Source organism: Quercus robur, chromosome 7, assembly GCF_932294415.1.
Source record: "Quercus robur chromosome 7, dhQueRobu3.1, whole genome shotgun sequence".
Taxonomy (NCBI): Eukaryota; Viridiplantae; Streptophyta; class Magnoliopsida; order Fagales; family Fagaceae; genus Quercus; species Quercus robur.
The window spans coordinates 37,363,872-37,383,270 of NC_065540.1; the positions used below are offsets into that span (position 1 = coordinate 37,363,872).

The 19,399-nt window shown below is 35.9% G+C and overlaps 1 protein-coding gene across 2 annotated transcripts in view; it reads right to left on the bottom strand.

Moving 5' to 3' along the window:
• Nucleotides 1–4,493: 4,493 nt before the first annotated feature.
• LOC126693292 (geraniol 8-hydroxylase-like) overlaps nt 4,494–19,399 on the bottom strand; it is a 56,583-nt gene continuing 41,677 nt past the window's right edge. The window contains exons 2-3 of one of the 2 annotated variants that reach the window (XM_050389213.1): nt 8,359–9,147; nt 4,494–5,316 (exon numbers count right to left, since the gene is read on the bottom strand). In XM_050389213.1, coding sequence (XP_050245170.1) covers nt 4,711–5,316; nt 8,359–9,147 — 1,395 coding nt within the window. In that variant the 3' untranslated portion in view covers nt 4,494–4,710. The remainder of the gene's footprint in view (nt 5,317–8,358; nt 9,148–19,399) is intronic. The other variant, XM_050389212.1, reaches the window with a different exon arrangement.

The following is a 19,399-nucleotide window of genomic DNA, read 5'->3' on the forward strand; positions in this document are numbered from 1 at the left end:
AAATTTCATTTTTTATCAATTTTTTCATTAAAAATGGGTCCCACGGTACTATTCACACATTTAAAATTTATTTTGCTACAGTGTTTTCAGTTTTCAATTTTCAGTTTCAGCAAAATAAGTTCTATCCAAACACACCCTAAAAGTGGTTGGTGAAACAACTTTGTATGGTAGGATTTCAGTTTACATACTAGGGGTAGGATTCTTTCATATGTTTCATGATTTATGCTAGAGTTGTTGTGATGAAGGAATTATAAATTTTGTAAATGACTTTATTAAGTTTTATTATTGTAATTTGTGTTGCAGGTAAGAAACATAAGTAGCAGGGATGCATACACACACTCGTGCATACATACGCATCTCCACGAACATGTGTATGCATGTTCAATCTAGAAACCCAGATTTGTCTGTTTTCATTTTCTTTTTGTTCTGTCAATTTTAATGCATGTTTTAGGTTCTGTTTAGGTCATTTTACACATGATTTGGTCTAGCGTCAGTAGTATAACATGTTTCACACACTTTGAGTGTTAGATTAAAGATTAGAGTTTTGTGTGCAAGATGCATAACATGAATATGCATAATCACATGATCATGTATTGATGCAATAAGGTAAATGAGGTAAATCATGTATAATCACATGAACATGCATTTGAATTGGATGAAAAACATAGTTGATTGTGATGAACATGAGATGCTTGTTGCCTTGAATGTTTACTGCCTTGATGATGATTGGAGTTATAAGCTTGTTTGATGTGTGTACATGCTAGATGAATGGTAGATACTATGCCTAGATGTATGTTAGGATGTGATGGGATGCATGTTATGAGATAGATGATGAATATGAAATATATGTTATGCCATGTTTAGATGAATGCTAGGTTGGGTGCTAGATGCATGTTAGGGTAGGCTTAATGCGCGCGCGTGTGTATAGAATAACTTATTAAATGACCCTTTGATGGAATTAGGATATGTAACACAATGAGTGGAGGTTGATCCATGGATTAGATGGGGTCGGGTTCCTAATACCTTCTCATCCCTATACTTAAACTTCGAACACATGCTCTTGTAAGATTAGTCTCTCACATAAGGGCGTTATATTAATGTTTTCTAGACCAAATCTAGGTGGTGACCATGGTTTTAAAACCCGGACCGGACCGGCCGGTCGGACCGCGGTAACCGGAAACCGTTCATCATTTCGGTTTTTTAAACTACCAAAACCGGAAATTTTAAATTTTCAGGGAACCTTTCGACCCGCGGTCAAACCGCCCGGTTTTCAAAACCGGACACGGGTCTGACGGTTCCTAAAAAATCACAAAACAAGCATAGCTCAAAATAATCTCCAACATCAGATCTTCCCAGAAAAAGAAAAAAAAGGAAAACAAGTAAAAAAAAAAAAAAAAGAATAGAAGACTATAGAAGAAAGGCTACAAATCTGCTTCTGGCTTCTGCATATGCATCTACATTTGTATCTGCATCTGCATCTACATCTGCTTCTGCTTCTTCTTTATTTGTTGAAAAATTGTGGAAGGAGACTGCTGTTTGTTTGAAAACTGTGGAAGAAATAACAGAGGTAGAGAGAGGCGGAGGTTGTTGGGAAAGCAAAAAGAATAGAAGACAAAAGTCCATAAGGTTTGAAGTCTGATCATGTGGTGTGGCTTGAGGAAACGTGTAACTTTTATCATGATGCTTGGGGAAATGTGTGAGTGGGGCTGGATTTCTCATGAGATCTCATGAGTCATAAGTTTTTTTTCTTCTCCTTTTATCCAGCACAGCACAACCAACTTATTAAGGTTTAAGTTTATTATTTTTTAGTTATATTTTTTTTAACTTTTTTTGTTATATTTATTTATTATTTTTTAGATATAATGTTTTAAAATCTTTTAAATAACAAGAAAAAATCTAACAAATATCATATTTATCGTAAATTAAGATATATTTGAATCTCTATAAGTACTAATTTAGTCAATATTACAAAATTTTAAGCATTTATTTTAATTATTTTGTATTAAATATTATTAATTTAATACAATTTAAGTAAGAGAAAATAGTATTTACAAATGACCAAACTTTTTCCTATAATTTTTTATGTAATTTTTCAATTTTTACTAATTTAATATATTTATTTATATTTTAAGTAATTATTAAATTAATTATGACGTCATCACGGTTCGATTCCGGTTCGACCTCGGTTCGACCTTAAAACCCTTGAACATCTTCTTTTTACGGTTCAATGAACGGTCCGGGTCTGAAAACCTTGGTGGTGACTCCATTTTTCACCCTCCACCAGGTCCATTCGGCCAAGACATATTCTCCCACTAGACCATCGTTGCTAGGGGGCACTTGCACCCATAACTGCTTCTACTATTTGATGAATTTAATTTAGATGCAATTTAGGTGTGTTAAATGCACAGTATTTGGTTCTTGAAAAAATGAAGGAAAATTAAGTAATATCTAGATGTAATGAGTGTATTGGACCATTGATTTTTTACTGCATTTTTTGTTTTTTCAATTTTGTAATTGATTAGTTGCATTGAACTGGTGTTATCGACCACATCAAGTAGAGACCCGTTCCCTCCCTTTTGTAGGTGTAGTGTGTAATGGTTAGGCTGAAGTGAAAACCGATCATATAAGATGTGTCCAACAAATATCTCTTAGTATATCTCAAAAGGGAGAACCCTTCAACAAAGAAGTACTAAAATTCAAAATACTTTAGATGTAGGGAATTAAGCAGATACTAGCTCTTTATAAATTTGGAAAGAGGACAACACCATGTGGGGCTTGAAGTGGTGAATTGAAATTCAAGTGGATTGTACTCTTGAAGTACTAAGAGCATTCACATCAAGATAGTTAAAAATCTTGGCTTTTAACAACTCAAAACACTACTTTATCTATTTTAACAACCCACTTTACAATTTATCCAACATCAAAGATTCTATTTTTCGCAGCTAAAAATTATTCATTTTTTTTTATTGATTTCTCTCCCCTCCCCACCCCCCCCTTTTGTCACTCTTTCTCCCCCTCTCTCTTCATTTGATCACCTTCATAGTCCACCATTCACCATCTCCACAACCAACCACCACCCACAAAACCCCAACAACAACCCACCCTATCCACCTAAGCGGCCCACCCCAAACCCAAAAACCCCTTAACAACAACCCACCCCAACCACCCAAACGATCCACCCCAACCACCTTAACGACCCTAGCCGCGAAACTCCGATCTTGTCAGGTAGCGGCACTTCTTTGTGACAAAACCCACCCACAACCAACCCTAATTTGATCTGATGTAGCCGTCCTCACCAACAACAACGACCACCACCAAAAACCCAGCCACAAAACCCGATCTGATCACTAAGACAAAACTCAGTCAAAAACGACAACCACCACCACCAACATCACAAACCTAGAGAGGGAAAAGAGAGGTTTCAAGAGAAGAGAGGCATTGGAGAGAGAGAGAGAGAGAGAGAAGTTATTTACAAAGAGAAGAGAGAGAAATCTAATAAATTTTTTTTTTTTTTTTGAGTTTGTTGCTATAGTAGATTGCCAAAGATGGCAGTTTACTATAGCAAAGTTATCAAAAATTTAGGTATAGCATCAATGATGTAAATGAGTTTTTGAGGGGATGAGAGTTAAAATGAGTTTTTAGCATTTTTTACATCTTTGATGTGAATGCTCTAAATAATCACTTAAGATTGTTGAGTCTGTTGACTGAGGTTGAGATTTCCCTTTTTCTTCATACAAACTGCCTCTATATATCTCTCTCTATTCAGATTCTCTCTTACTTGAATGCATAAAATTTCCATGTGATGTTCTTTAAACTTTAAAGTTCTTCTTTAAATTCAACCATGCTTTTGTATCATTTTGACTGAATTTATTTATCTTGAAAGGTAACATTGCATTAGTCAAGACAGTTATTTGATTTAATTTAATTGGGAAATTTAAAATATTATGGAAGATATTATGTCAATGGCAAATGACCTCTGTGATATTCATGTTTTGTCTGGTGTTCTAGCGAATTAAATACAACAGCTCATAAAATGGAAAAATGGGTCCTTGCGTTGAATTTTGATGGTGGTTTTTGGAAGACAGCCTCTCACAGTCCCACTAGGGGTAAGAGCCTGCTGTGGAAAATGATGTATATTGTTGTTCTTAGTAGTTATCACCACATATCTTCAGTCTTCTTTGAGGTTGACAGTACCCTGACGCTACCGCAATTGAAAGCTTTCCTGTCTTCCCAAGCAAGATTACATAGTTTTCAGCTCTATCTGGAGGCATATATAGTTTGACAAGTCCTTGACATGATGCGATTGAGAAATGAGAAATTATTCACTTTTACTGGAAAAATCCTCTCTCCCATAATATGTGGTATGGGTCCTAGTAGTAAATAATTTCTCCGCTTGGAGATATGGTTTTCATCTTTGAATTTAACCAAGTATAAAGGTATCAAAAACCTACCACATTCACTGAGCATTAACAAGATTCAGGACACATAAAATATACATTATTGAGCACACAGGCTTTCATATACTGATCAAAATATTAGTACAGAGCTTATTAGGTGATCAAATTTTTTATCCTAGTCTGAACGTTGCCCGAAGGAATCAAACCTTTGGGCACAAAACACTGAAAGAAAAACCAACAACGTGGAAGCAAAAGGAAAAGGGCCATAAAGTACATGGTAATATGCAAACTCCATTAATTAAAATCCATTCCTTTACTCACCAAAAGGAACAGCGCAAAGAGAATTAGCCTTCTTCAAAGTGATTCCAAATTGCTCAGACATGTCAAGGTTCTCTGGGGTGATTCCCTCGGGAAGTTTCCAATTGAATGAATGTAAAATTGAACCCAGCATTAGGATAACCATTCTTTGAGCAAGTGGTAAGCCAGGGCAAATTCTTCTACCAGCACCAAATGGAATGTACTCAAAATCCCTTCCTTTGAAATCTAAGTTGGATCCTACAAACCTTTCAGGCTCAAATGACAAAGGGTCAATCCAATATTTGGGATTTCTACCAATAGACCATGCATTTACTAGAACTTGGTTTCCTTTGTATATGGTGTATCCAGATACTTCAACATCGTTTCCAGCTATGTAAGGCAAGAGAAGTGGTGCAGGTGGGTGAAGCCGCAATGTCTCTTTCACAACTGCTTGGATATATGGAAATCTATCAATGTCTGATTCTTTAATTTCACCGTGAGTACCAATCACTTGCAGAACTTCATCTCTTGCCTTCTGCAATGTTTTAGGCTTACGTAGAAGCTCTGCCATTGCCCATTCTGTAGTCAATCCAGATGTATCACTACCGGCGATAAACAAATCCTGTAAACATTTTCATGCGTGAGAAATAGACTTGAAAATTGAGCACTATAACATGCATCAAGATTAAATAATATGGACAAATTTTTACTCTACGTAACCGTTTATAAGATTGTTTAAATGTACTCATGATTTATTAAATCATCTTAAAAAATCAAATAATTTTTAGAAGGTATTGAGACTACAATTGTATTATGAAACTTCACAAGAATTACACTCGGTGTAACTTCACAAAAATTAATGACTTAGTTAATTTTGAAGATGAAGATGATAGAGAGCAGAGAGTTAATGCTGTTTTTTATTTTTCTATTTTTAATAAAAAGAATTAATGACTTAGTTACTAATTTCTAGGAAATAATAAATACATGACTATGAGTGTTTTCTTACCCTTAGATCTAATACAAATAAATGATTTAAAAAACATGTAATTCTTGTGAAGTTAAACCAACTATAACTTGAATTCATCTATTCTTTTAAACCAATTTAAGTAAAAGTTTGTCCTATTTATGACCAATGGATACATTGGTTTAATAGTTGAAGTGGTTGTGTACTATGTATGTGTTTGGATTCGAATGATTCCGGCATTTGCGTCTGCGTTTTTGATTTTTTTTTTTTACCAGAAGCACGTGAACACAGCTACCAGTGGGTCCCATGCACAGTGCACGGGACCCACACCACTTCTAACGTCCACAAATTGGCTCTGCTATGGCACTGTTAGTGGGTCCCGTGTACTGTTCACGGGACCCACAAATCTCACTTTTCTGCAACTTTTTCATTAAAAATGGGTCTCACGACACTATTCACACATTTAAAAATTATTTTGCTACAGTGTTTTCAGTTTCAGTAACAATAAGTTCAATCCAAACGGATCTTATATATGTATATATGTGTGTGTGTGTGAGAGACACTTGCATATTAATACATAAATGTCAGACGTAATAATAACGAATAAAACAAAGGGCATTTAAAGAAGAGAACATGAGGCAGGATCTGTCTCAAGTTTTTAAGATAAGGTCTACAGTTTTTGTTTTTTTTTTTTTTTTAAGGAAGATAAGGTCTATAGTTGGCTTGTTCATTTAGCATCAATCTTAAGTCATTCCATCATGTTAGTTACCTCCCATTTTTTCATTCAAGAATTGGTATCTTGAATGTCTTAATAATACCTATTTGTTGTCTAATGCTCACCAGAGCCCATAAATAAATAAATATATTATATTATATATAATGTTAACATGTATTAAGAATTAATAAATCTTCAATTATGAACTATAACATATTTTTAAAAATAAAAAATAATTAATAATTTACTAACTTATACAAACAAGTTGTGTATATTATTATTATTTATATTTATATGCTGGTTGTTGGCTTTAACCAGACCAACAAAAGGCGTGAATATATGTAGGTGAGATGACAGGAATAAGTCTAGTGTCACAACTTGTGCCAGAATTTGTAGCACTAGACTTAATCAAGATGATAGGTATGATATTTTTTATTTTGAATCAAACTATTTTCCTATTCAGCAAAATAAATAAATAAATCAAATTTTGTGTCTCATGGTTACAAAAGGCCAATTAACTTTAACTCATTTTAACTTTACATTTCATGATGATTTATTTTATTAATAGCTTTTATGGTGATTTTCATGCTAAGTAGGTCGATACTCAATATTATAATTTGCTTTTATATCATATTTAAGTTGTACTCTTTTTTGTTTTTTGGCTGAATAAGGTTAAGTTGTACTTTGCATGAAAAAAATAGCACTATAATATGTTGAGCGGTTCTAGTGCCACAACAAAAAGCACAACTTATGCTACAACTCGCCCGTGTGGTTGGTGGAGAGATGTCTCTAGATGGACCTATCATCACCCCTTCACCAACCATAACTCATCACATGGACGAATTATGACCCAAATTATGCATTTTATTTACACTAGACTTTTTTTTAAGAGTTAATGGCATTTGAGGCACCAGACTTTTTCTAATATGTTTGGCAGATTTGTACAATTTACATATTGATCTATCACACTAGCTGGGCCAGCTCTCGAGCCCATGATAACGAGGGTCATGTACCTCTAAATGCCGCAAAAGGCATTAATATATATGCACCCTGATGCAATTTTCAAGATGGGGATCTAATCAATAGGGACTTAGAGTAGTTTCAGCAGATTCTCCAAATTTTTGTAATGTTTAGAGAATGAACAGAGAATTTAACATTTTAACTACCTACTTTTTCAAATACACTTTCTAACAAATTCTCTGTCTCCTTTAAATATTATTTCTTCATTCATTATTTATTATTTTTTTAATAACTACACATCTTTCAATATTTTTTTTATTCAATACCTGATTATTATAATAGAAAAAAACATTTGAAGGATGAATAGTAAAAGCTACAGTGTTCTCTACTTATAGAGAAGCACTGTAGCAACTATACTCTAAAAAATAGAGATAAAGAGGTTGTTGGAATGAATTTTTAGGTTGTTGATGCTCTAAAATTGGCTTTAAAAAAACCATTGGAGATGCTCTTATCAGTCAGAAAGAGGTAAGGTTTCTATTCACTGTACTCAAACACCGGACAAGGACCCTAGACACTATCTTGAGTTGAATAATTTTTAAACACGTGTTGTATTCATTCAGTCTCATTTACAAACTAAATCTTTAACTAAACTAAAAATTTTGTGGACAATCATTTTTGTGCATGTGACAGATTCCGAGTATTTATTAATTACCATAGAAAAGTTAAAGAGTTATAATTTATAATAAATAAATAAATAAAAAAGTAAAAATAGCAACTGATAATTATATTATAAAGTAATATTTTGGTACAATATTTAAGTGTTGTTCTTTAGATTTTTTTTTTTAAGCTTCTGCTATGTGAATTTTTTCTCATAAGATAGAAGTGTTTTTTTAGTTAAGTAGTTATATGATTGAATCTTAAGAAGGAAACTTAAATAAAGAACGGAAGCTAAGTTATTTTATCTAAATTTTGTAATTTTATATATATAATATGATAAATCCAAGAAACTTGAATTAAATTCTTACCAGAATCAGGGGCTTGATGGTGTCAATACTAAAGTCAGACCCATCTTCTTGCATCTGATCAAGAAGCACATCCAAGAAATCACTATGTCTTGTTGTCTTATCAGTCTCTCTGTGTTTCAAACGCGTAGCAATGATGTCATCAAATATCTCATGCATCCTCTTATAGGAAACCTGAACATGGCGTCTCACACCTTGTAAATCAAACCTCTTCAACATCGGAAAGTAATCCGAAACATTAGGCTTCCCAGCATCCATCATAATCCTCCAAACAAGTTCCTTGAATTCCTGAGCTGATTCAAAATCCGGGTCCACTATATCCACCGAGAAAATAGTGTTTGATATAAGATTCAACGTGGTAGCAAAAGCTAAGGACCCAATATCAACTGGGGTACCCTTATATTTGTTTATGTGAGCTATGAGTTGGTGCACTTTCTTGTGACGAAAGTGTTGTAACAAGTCCAGGCGTTGAGAAGTGAACATTTGGGTGCTACATATGCGTCTACGGTTGCGCCACCTGTGGTCACCGGGGACCCAAGCAAGAGTGCCTTCTGGGTGTGGTTGAGTGGCTACTGAGTCAGGGACAGGTCGGTTAGAAAAGGTTTGGTCATGGGTGTGAAGGATTTCTTTGGTGGTTTCAGCAGAGGAAGCAACGATGGTGGTGACACAGCCAAATTTGAGAGTCATCAAGGAACCAAACTCTTTAGCCATTGCGGAGAGAGTTTCATGGGGTCTAGGACCAAGTTGGTGAAGGTTACCAATGATAGGGAGGCCATTTGGGCCTGGTGGGAGGTTTTTGGTGTTGGATTTGCGAAGAAATTTGGGTCGGATGAAGAACAAGAGGAGAGTAATGCAGAATTGGAAGATGTGTATTGCTTCCATTTCTATGTGTGCGTGTGTCAGTGTGGCTGTGTTTTTTCATGAAAGTTGCTAGACATTATATAGACAGGCTTGGTAGTACTAAAAAAACTAAGGGACGGTTTGGTTTGCATGTCTACATCCAGATTATTTGTGTTTTCAACTTTTTTAACCAGTGTCTATTATATTGTTCATGAGACATGAACAATGTAACTAGGCATATAAACCCTACTTTCAAACATAAATAGTAATTTATTATTATTTTTTTATTATTTTTAATTTTTAATAAAATAAATCATATCTAAATACTCACTAAATTATTATTTAACTATTATTTTATTTAAATATGTTAATGGGCACTTTATGTGCTAAGTTAGACAGCAGCGTGTGATGATAGCAAGGACTTGGTCCAATAAGACAGGGAAAAGTGTTTATTTATTTATATTTTTAATTGAAATAATAAAGAAAATTATTTATTTATTTATATTTTTAATTGAAATAATAAAAAGAAGAGTATAGTTTTAAAAACAATACCAGACCGATCCGATTCGACCAGTTTAATCAGATAAAGAGCGATTTGCTTAAATCGCCAAAACACTGAGAAAAAAAAAGAAAGAAGAAGATTACAATTGAAGTAGCTGAGGAGAGGATTCAATGGAGGCACAAGCCTAGGCATACGGCGGCAAGAGAAGCAAATCTAACTGCTGTAATAGAAATCTTTGGAGAAAGAGGGCACAGGATTTTTGAGAGGATATTGTTGTGAAATAATGCAATCATGCGGTTTTTTAGGCCAAAGGAACAAGATTTTTTTTGGCAAAATATAGATTTAAAAATTATTACTTCCTTATCTGTACTCGTGAAAACCTACCCAAAATATAAAGAAAAACATAATAATACAATAATAGTTTGAAAGGCACAAGACCATAGGCATGGAATTGGGGACATTGGATGATGCACCTCACGCATGACGCACTATGGCAGCCAGGTGTATTTGTTTTAGGTTTTTATTTTTGTAATGTTGATTAGCGTCTAACTTAACACCTTTTTATTTTGGAATAAATCTCTAGCCAAAGAAAAAAAAGCACCTTTCAACCCTTTTAAGTTGAGGGTAGTCCAATTAAATTATTAAAAGTATCAAAACAATTTTTTCCCACCAAATAATATATGGCTTTCAATTGGGTTGAGTTTTTGTTGTTATAATATTTGGAGACCTATTTGGAGGTCAGAAAAATAGTACACAACATTTTTTTAAACCACTTATTATCATACAATCTTACAAAATACAAAAGTTACTAAAAATTTTATTACATAGAGCACACAAATTGATGTGATAATGAATGTGATATGATGTAGTAATGGATGTAATTGGTTGGTTTCAACTACCTAATAAATGAATGTTTGATTTTTTTTTTTTTTTTTTTTTTTTGGTGATTGGTGACAAAAATATTGGGTAATATCTCTAACATTATTCTACAATTTTGGGTATTTTTATAATGAAATGAGGTTTTTATTTATTATTATTTTTTTAATGGTGAAATCTTTTAAAATTTGGGGCCTTAACCCTAGGCCTTGAACCGCCCCTGTTAATAGCATTCAACCACTTCGGGTCCGTTTGGATTGAGTTTATTTTTGCTGAAACTGAAAACACTGTAGCAAAATAATTTTTAAATGTGTGAATAGTGTCGTGGGACCCATTTTTAATGAAAAAGTTGCTGAAAAGTGAAATTTGTGGGTCCTTGATCAGTGCACGAGTGCACTGTTCACGATTGACTTGGTCAAATAGTGCAGCTGGGAAAAAAAAAAGAAAAAGGAAAACGCAGCCCAGGATTCAGCGGAAAATGCTGATTCCAAATGGGCACTTCATATCATTACCAAAAAGAAAAGGAAGTTTGTATTTGGAAAAGGAAGTTTGCCTTTGGAGTTCCTTGAATTTGGAGGATGCTATCCACAAAATTTATTGATAGTTTTATTCAAAAAAAATGGTGAGTTCTAAATTGGGTTAATGGTTATCACACACAAGCTATTACACATTCATTGCACATACTGTTACATCGGTTGAAATTGTGTTTTCAGTTAAAACTGCATGTGAAATCTTGTAAAAGACTATCTCACTATTTCACAATTTTAGCCGTATTTTCAAAACACTATTTTACAAGGAGTGTGCAATAAGAAATGTGTAACAGGATTTAGCATTCTAAATGTTCATTTGGCAAAAAGCTGAAAGTAAAGCTTTTTAACTTTTATCTTTTTGTAATGCGTTTACATAAAGACTAACCAAACTATATCTTTTGTCTCATATTTAGCAAATACACTATCATAAACTAAGAAATACCTAACGAACACTAATTATTTTTAAATAGTTTATGTGGGGCCCAATAGTTTAGGGGCCCGGCTCGCTCGCTTATGGGGAGTCCACAGGCCCCAAACTAAAGGAGGTCAGGGCCCAAGTCCAAAAATAGGAAGCCCAAAGTGACCCGAAGATACAGCCGAGGACAGCTTAGTCCTCGGCAGACCCAAAGTCTCCCGGACTAGAGTGGAATACAAGCTAACTTGAGAGATCAGAAAATATCTTGGGGCAGTTGTCCTTAATACCCTTCACTGATATGACACTGCACCCAACAGAGCCGGATTTTTAGGCTTTATTGATCATCTCCAACAATTTCGGGATTAGATTGATGGGACAGATATCTGTCCTGGAAAGATCGACCCTACACGTGGACGAGGGACAACAAACGTAGGCTAGTATAAAAGGAAAGGTAAACTAATAAGGAAGGAGGCTCCCATCTCACTTCCTGGGGAAAAACTCCAGGAATGAGGATGCCCGGATAATATACGCGCTCCACCACGGAAAACCCATCGACGGGTAACCGGAGAAAAACACTAGTGCTCCTCGGACATGATCCGAGGAGTCCAATCCCTCAGTTTATACAGTTATTGGGCTTGGATATCCAGATTAAAGCCTTTTCTAGTCTAGGTTTATCTAAGGTCCGGCCTATAATGACGCCCCATGACCCAACGCTAGCCTTTCAAGCCCACTCTCTACAAATTTTATTGTGAGGGATCCATCACGCGCGAGCCCAACGTCATTGTTGGGCCGTTTGAGAATCGTGTCCCTACAGTTTAATATTATTTGTGATTCTATAAACAAATTAAAACATATATGTTCGAATAATAATGTAAGAAAATATGATTTTTCAAAAGTTTAAGTGACAACATTAAAGGAAGTTAGCAAAAGGTCAAAAACTTTCATTTATATTATATATTTTTAGTCTAGTACACTTAGTTAAAACAATATTTGTCCGATTATTTTTTAAAGTTTGCCAATGTTCAACATTATAAAATTTAATTTTTTAAAGTATATTCATATTTTGGGATTTAAGTGATAATTCAGTAGTAATGATATGCTTTGTGGTGTGTTATATTTATGATTCTAACCTTATTTCTTCCTCTTCGCTATTTATCTATCTATGAGAAAAATAGCAAATTTACTTTTTAAATAAAATTAATCAACAAAAATAAATTATATAAATGACACAATGTGAGTTTATAAATTTATATCGTTGTTTCAAGCCTCAAGCGATAAGGTTAATTTGAGACTATGCTTATAACTCTAGCTATCATCTTTCTCTATTTGTTGTCATTTCAAAGAAATGATAAATTTTCTGACCTGTTCTCAAAAAAAAAAAAAAATGATAAATAAGTATATTAATTAAAGGTTTTATTTCATTGATTTATTTTCACATTGTGTAACATTGCGCAAGCATGATGCATGCATGCATGCATTTTCAACCTACTACAATATGGAAAGGGCAGTGCATGCAATGCTAAATTGTACCGACTACCGATGGCGATTCTAAAAGGAATAAAAATTATACCGATGGCGCCGCCCTAATACTTTTTCAAACGAATAATTGTCAATTGCTTCGGGACTCTCTCTCTCTCCACCCAATCACTGCTAAGAGTGTTACAAACTTAAAACAATTAAGGGCCCACTAGTCCCTTTTAATACAAGAAAGTTTGTGGATGCAACTTTTATGTTACAATTTTGAGACATATGACTATGAGTATTAGAGAAAAAGTAGTAAAATTTTGTGAAAGTGGATATTCACCGATCACAATTACACATGTTATTAAATTATAGCAAATAGTGTGACCTTAGGTACCACAAATATAGAGCCTAACTTTGATATCATTGCATATTCAATTATAAATTAGGAAAATATAAAGGTTGTTTTAATTAAAAAAACTCACAAACTCAAGTGATAATTACTGTAATTGATGACACATTAATAGTATAATAAATAAATTTCTTATATATATAATTTAATAGTTACAATAAGAAGAATTTAAATCATAAATGTTTTCGTTGAAAATATTTGAAAGTGTCACTTGAGCTTTAAGGCTTTTAACCCTTTTTTTTATTTTTTATTTTTTTTTCTGTGGAGAAATCAGACACATTAATAACCTAAGGTTAGGTAGTATTGTGTCAAGAATCTAGATATCGAATGTCTCATATTTATCCGTATGAAACTTCCATTTAAGAGTTAAGAAAAAAAAAATCATTGAAAAGGTTAGAAGCAAATATCTCATTTATCAAGGTGACAACAAAATAATATTACAAAGCTTAAACAGGCAAGTGGAGTCTAGCATTAAATGTTTAGTTTTTTTTTTTTAATTTTGATTCATTAATTTTTTGAATAAATTAGAGTTTATTTACAAACTATTTTCATACAATTTTTGCCTAAGAAACATATATTTTTATATTTGTTAGTGCATATTAGCTACCAAAATATATACTTAAATTAACCAAGTAACTCATCCATTTCATTTCATTTATAAAAAAAAGGAAGTAATTCATCTACACTTCAATGATAATATTTTATAAAACATGAATTAAAAGTATTTTATTGCAAAACTTTTCTTTAAAATTACACATACTATTCTAATTATGAAAATACCATGGACGTATTAGCCTGGATTTGTTCAAGATTGATTCATTAAGTAATCAAGCTTCAAATTTAATTAATTTTGATTCATTTAGTTAATAAATAAGCTGAAACGCTCATCTTAACGAATCAAACCCAAGTTAATGACTAGTTAGATACTTAGTAGTTAGATCTATTCATTTTATAGGCCTCATCTTGTTTAAAAGGCATTGGTGTAATGAACTCAATTCTACGGTTGGTCTCTCCCAAGCAAAACTATGATAAAATAAAATGCAAAATTTCTTTGTTCTTCTGAGGGGGGAAAAAAGCCGTGGTAAATATCCAAGTTTTTTCAAATAAAAAAATTAATAATTTTAATATCCAGAATTTTTTTTAAAAAAAAGTTCCAGATGATATGATTTTAACTGTTGAAGAATTAAATAATATGATATATGAAATAATTTAAAACCTTAAATACTATGAATGTCCAAGGAAGAAGGAGAAGAAACAAGAAAACGACTTAAGAAATAAGATTGTGGTATCGATGGAGGCAAAAGACCACTTGTGAGTGAGTTGTCACTTTAAGAGTATGAGAGAGAAAGAAGGCATACCTAGTTGACCGCTGTTCTCCAAGAAAGAGTTAAATTGAAGCACAACTTGTTCTGTCATCTACTAACTACCACTTGTGAGTGAGTTGTCACTTAAGAGTCTGAGAGAGAAAGAAGGCGTACCTAGTTGACCGCTGTTCTCCAAGAAAGAGTTAAATTGAAGCACAACTTGTTCTGTCATCTACTAACTTCATTTTCTTATCTACTTTTTTGGCGAACTTTTATTGAATTCAATGCAAATAAAAGTTATCCATCCTACTAATTTTTTTTTTTTTTTTTTTTTTGGAATACTGAAATTTTATAAATCATCAGAAAAGTTGCAAGATACATCTTCAGAACATGCGTCATCAATCAGATTAGGAGTTTCCTCCAACCATACAACAAAGTCACCCACTTGTTTTGCAAATTGGGTTAAGATGTGGGCTGGCCTATTGCCATCCCTTTTGACATGAGTAAAAGAGACAAAACGAAACCTGTCCACTTGGGCCAATATACTCTCCGTGATAGTCTCTATAGAAGCCGGGGCCATTGAGATGCCTGTCAGGATATTTTTGAGGGTGCACGAGTCTGTCTTAAAGAAGACTTCTCTGAACCCCATCCCCCACGCAAAATGGATAGCAGTTTCCATGGATTTTACCTTAACTTCAAACACAGCCAAAGTGGCTGGGATTCTTTTGCTCATTGCAACCAAAACCAAGCCTTGAGAGTCCAGTATTACCATCCCAAACCCAGTAGCGTGCTAGTCTAGAGGGAGCCACTTGACAGGCATTGCTAGGTTCAAGCAGCTCTCCCTCTCATTTGCCTCTCTGTACTCTTCCACTAAAGATGCGGAACTTCTAACCAAGGTTTTGCCTGTGCGATGTCTACCTCCATTGAGGACTGTGTTTCGGTCCTTCCAGATTTCCTAACACAGTGAGATGACTTTTTCCATTAAACCCGAGCAAATTGGTCTATGGTGCACCAATTGCCACACAACATCAATAAAACTCCAACCACTATCAATAGTGAAAGGAAACACAGTCTTACTGTTACACCAAGCCTCCTTAGCACGGTCGCAAAACCAAAATAAATGAAGGTTGGTTTCTGCCCCTTTCCCACATTGAGGGCAGATATCATCCTTTGTAATTTGCCTTTTCTTCAGGTTTGATTTGGTTGCTAGAGCTTCGCGGCATGCCCTCCAAGCAAAATTTCGAATCTTATTGGGGAGTTTTAAGTTCCAGATGCTTTTCCATACTAGCTTCATTCCTGCTCCTTCAAAACAATTCTCCCCACTGTTGTTCCCCATTGCTCTAATACAATGGTAAGCACTGCTAGCAGAGAAGTTCCCATTTTTTGTACCCCTCCACATAATCCTATCTAGTGGGAGTCTTAGGCTTAATGGGATGCTCAGGATTAAATCCGCTTCCTCAGGGCAAAAGAGCTATCTGACTACAGCAGAGTTCCATTCCCCCAATTCTTCAACAATAAGGTCATTGACCTTTGCACTTGCCCATGAGTCCGTTAGTGGAGAGAGAATCCGAGTGTAGGACTTGGAGGAGAACCAGCTATCTTTCCCTATTTGAATGCTTTTGCCATTACCCACTCTCCAACATCTGCCCTTCTTTACTACTGCTTGGGCAGACATAATGCTTATCCAGGCAAACGATGGATGCTTGCCAATGGTTGCCTGAACAAAATCACAATCCGGGAAGTACTTTTCCTTGAACACCCTAGAGAACAGAGAGTGAGTGTTTGTCTGGAGCCTCCACCCTTGTTTTGCTAGGAGTACTTTATTAAAACTTTTCAAGTCCCTAAAGCCCATTCCTCCGCTTTCCTTTGGTTGACACATTTTCTCCCAGCTTACCTAAGCCATTTTCTTTTCTTCTTTTCTTTGCCCCCACCAAAATTGTCTTACCATTCTAGTGAGGTCATCACAAAGGTTATCTGGGAGCTTGAAGCAGCTCATTGTGTAGGTTGGAACAGCTTGGGCCACAGCCTTGATGAGCACTTCTTTACCAGTAGCCGAAACAAGCTTTTTTTTCCAACCTGAAAACTTGTGAGCCACCTTGGTCTTTAATTGAGCAAAAGAATTCGTTTTGGATCTTCCGATAAGGGAGGGAAGACCGAGGTAAGTTTCGTGTTACTTGATCACCTAGGCACCAAACATTATTTTGATCTTGTGTTCCTACTAAAGAACAGAGAAGTTTTCTACTTGTTTAGCTACTGCCCCGAAGAGTCCTCATATACCTTGAGAATTCTTAGCATTTCCAACCCCTCAGATTCGGTAGCCCTCCCAAAGATTATGCTGTCGTCTGCGAAAAAGAGGTGAGAGATTTTTGGTCCCCTCCTACAAATAGACACCCCCCTTAGTCTCTTCTCATGGACTGCTTGGTGAAGCATTGCCGAAAGACCCTCAGCACAGAGGAGGAATAAATAGGGCGACAGTGGATCCCCTTGGCGCAACCCTCTTGAAGGGATGATGTGATCCCTCGAGACTCCATTAATTCTAATGGCATAAGTGACTGTGCTGAGGCATTACATAACAAGAGCAACCCATTTATCCAAGAACCCCATTTTATGCATAATCCGCTCCAAACATCCCCATACCACTCTATCATATGTCTTACTCATATCCAATTTCAAAGCTATTTCTCCCACCTTTCCCTTTCTTTTCTGGCTAATGTGATACATTGTCTCCGAAGCCACCAGTATGTTGTCTATAATGAGCCTTTCAGCCACAAAAGCACTCTGATTCTCACACACCAGCTGAGGTAGGACCTGATTTAGCTTGTTGGCCATAGTCTTGGATGCAATTTTATAAGCAACGTTGCACAAGCTTATCGGCCCGAAGTCCGTCACCCTTTTTGGATCTTTTACTTTTGGAATTAGAACAATGTGAGTCTCATTGAAATTCGGTGGAGTGATGCCTAAATTTAGAAAATCTAAGATAGTTTTAGTGACAATGGGGCATACCGTTGGCCAGAATTTTTGGTAGAAAATTGGAGGTATTTTGTTCGGCCCCAGGGCAGAGGTGGCATACATCTGTTTCAGTGTAGATTCCACTTCAGATGCCCGAAAGTCTCGGGAAAGGAGGATGTTCATCAAGTCCAACACTTTCCAGTGTATAGAGTGGATCAGTTCTTCACTTATCTCTGGGTGGGAAGTGGAGAACAGGTTCACATGGTAATCCTCAAAGGTTTTGCCAATTCCATCTTCCTCGCTCTGCCAACACCCCGCTTCATCCATCACCCCTTGAATAGTGTTACGTTGGTACCTGCTTGAGGCTTTTGTATGGAAGAACGAAGTGTTTTTATCACCATGCTTCAGCTAGCTGATCCACGACCTCTGTCGCCACATGACCTCTTCCGCTTCCAGTAGCTTGTTTATTTCCCTTCTTGTGTATTCATTTTCTTCCATAGTGACTGCGGACCCCCTGTTACATTCTATAACTTCTAGTCTGGCTTGTAGAGCCGCAAGTTTTTTACCCAAATGCTCAAAGGAAATCTCATTCCAAGAGGACAAGGAAGCTCTACATTCAGTCAAACAAGAGAAAAGCGGGAAAATTGAATCCTTACTCTCTCCTTTAACCCAAGCCTCTTTCACCACCTCTGTACATGTTCCTTCCTTAAGCCACATTTCTTCAAAACGGAAGAGTTTTTTCCGACGCCGCTTCTTGTTGTTTTTTCGGACATCCTTAAGGACCAGGATACAATGGTCAGATGAGGAATCGAGTTTATGATGCAGCCGCATTTGAGGAAATCTAGCTGCCCAGCTTGTTGAGACTAACGCTCTGTCTAACCTTTCCCTGACCCACCCTCTATTTCCCAACCACCTACACCAAGTAAAATCCTGGCCCGTATGACCCAAATCACGAAGATTGCAAGCATTGATTACCTTACAGAAATTTTCCATTTGCTTTAGTGGGTGAGCTTTACCCCCCTCCTTCTCACTCCCATTCATCAGCTCATTAAAGTCTTCGAGACAGACCCATGGTAAAGAGTTTAGAGAAGAAAGCCGCTTGAGCAATAGCCACAACTCCTCCCGTTTGCTTGTTTTAGGGTTTCCATAGAAGCCCGTTAATCGCCATTGCAACCCATCATCCCCTTGACCAATAATCGCATCAATGTGGCTGTCCGAATAGGATTGGACATCCACCTTTAGCTCTTTTTTCCATAGGAGGGCACGACCCCCACTTCGCCTCTTACTCGGTATGACCATCCCTTGGGTACGATTCAAACCTTCCTTAATACCAACCATTTCCGAAACTACAAGCTTTGTTTCCATTAAAAAAAAAATTTGGGATCTTCAGAAGACACTACCTTCTCGAGAGCACGAACTGTACGCCGGTTCCCAAGCCCCCTACAGTTCCAAGCCAGAGTACTCATTGATGACGACAGGGCTGTGCTGTGGCCTCCGCCGATCCCAAGTGTCTTGCCATGAGTTAACCCATTAGAACCACTTCTTCCTCCTTCTTGCTCCGTTTTTCGGTTTCCATTTCTTTCTGGACTTCTTTTGTCGGCGTCGTCCCCTTCCTCTTCGAACCGGTTTTAAGCACGGTAATGTTGTAGCTTGTTGTTGTCTCACCATCTCTCCGGAATCTTTTCCACATACCTTGAATGCCCCCCTTTTCCACTTCGTGATTCTGGGTTTCATTCTCCCCTGATGGCGGCTTGT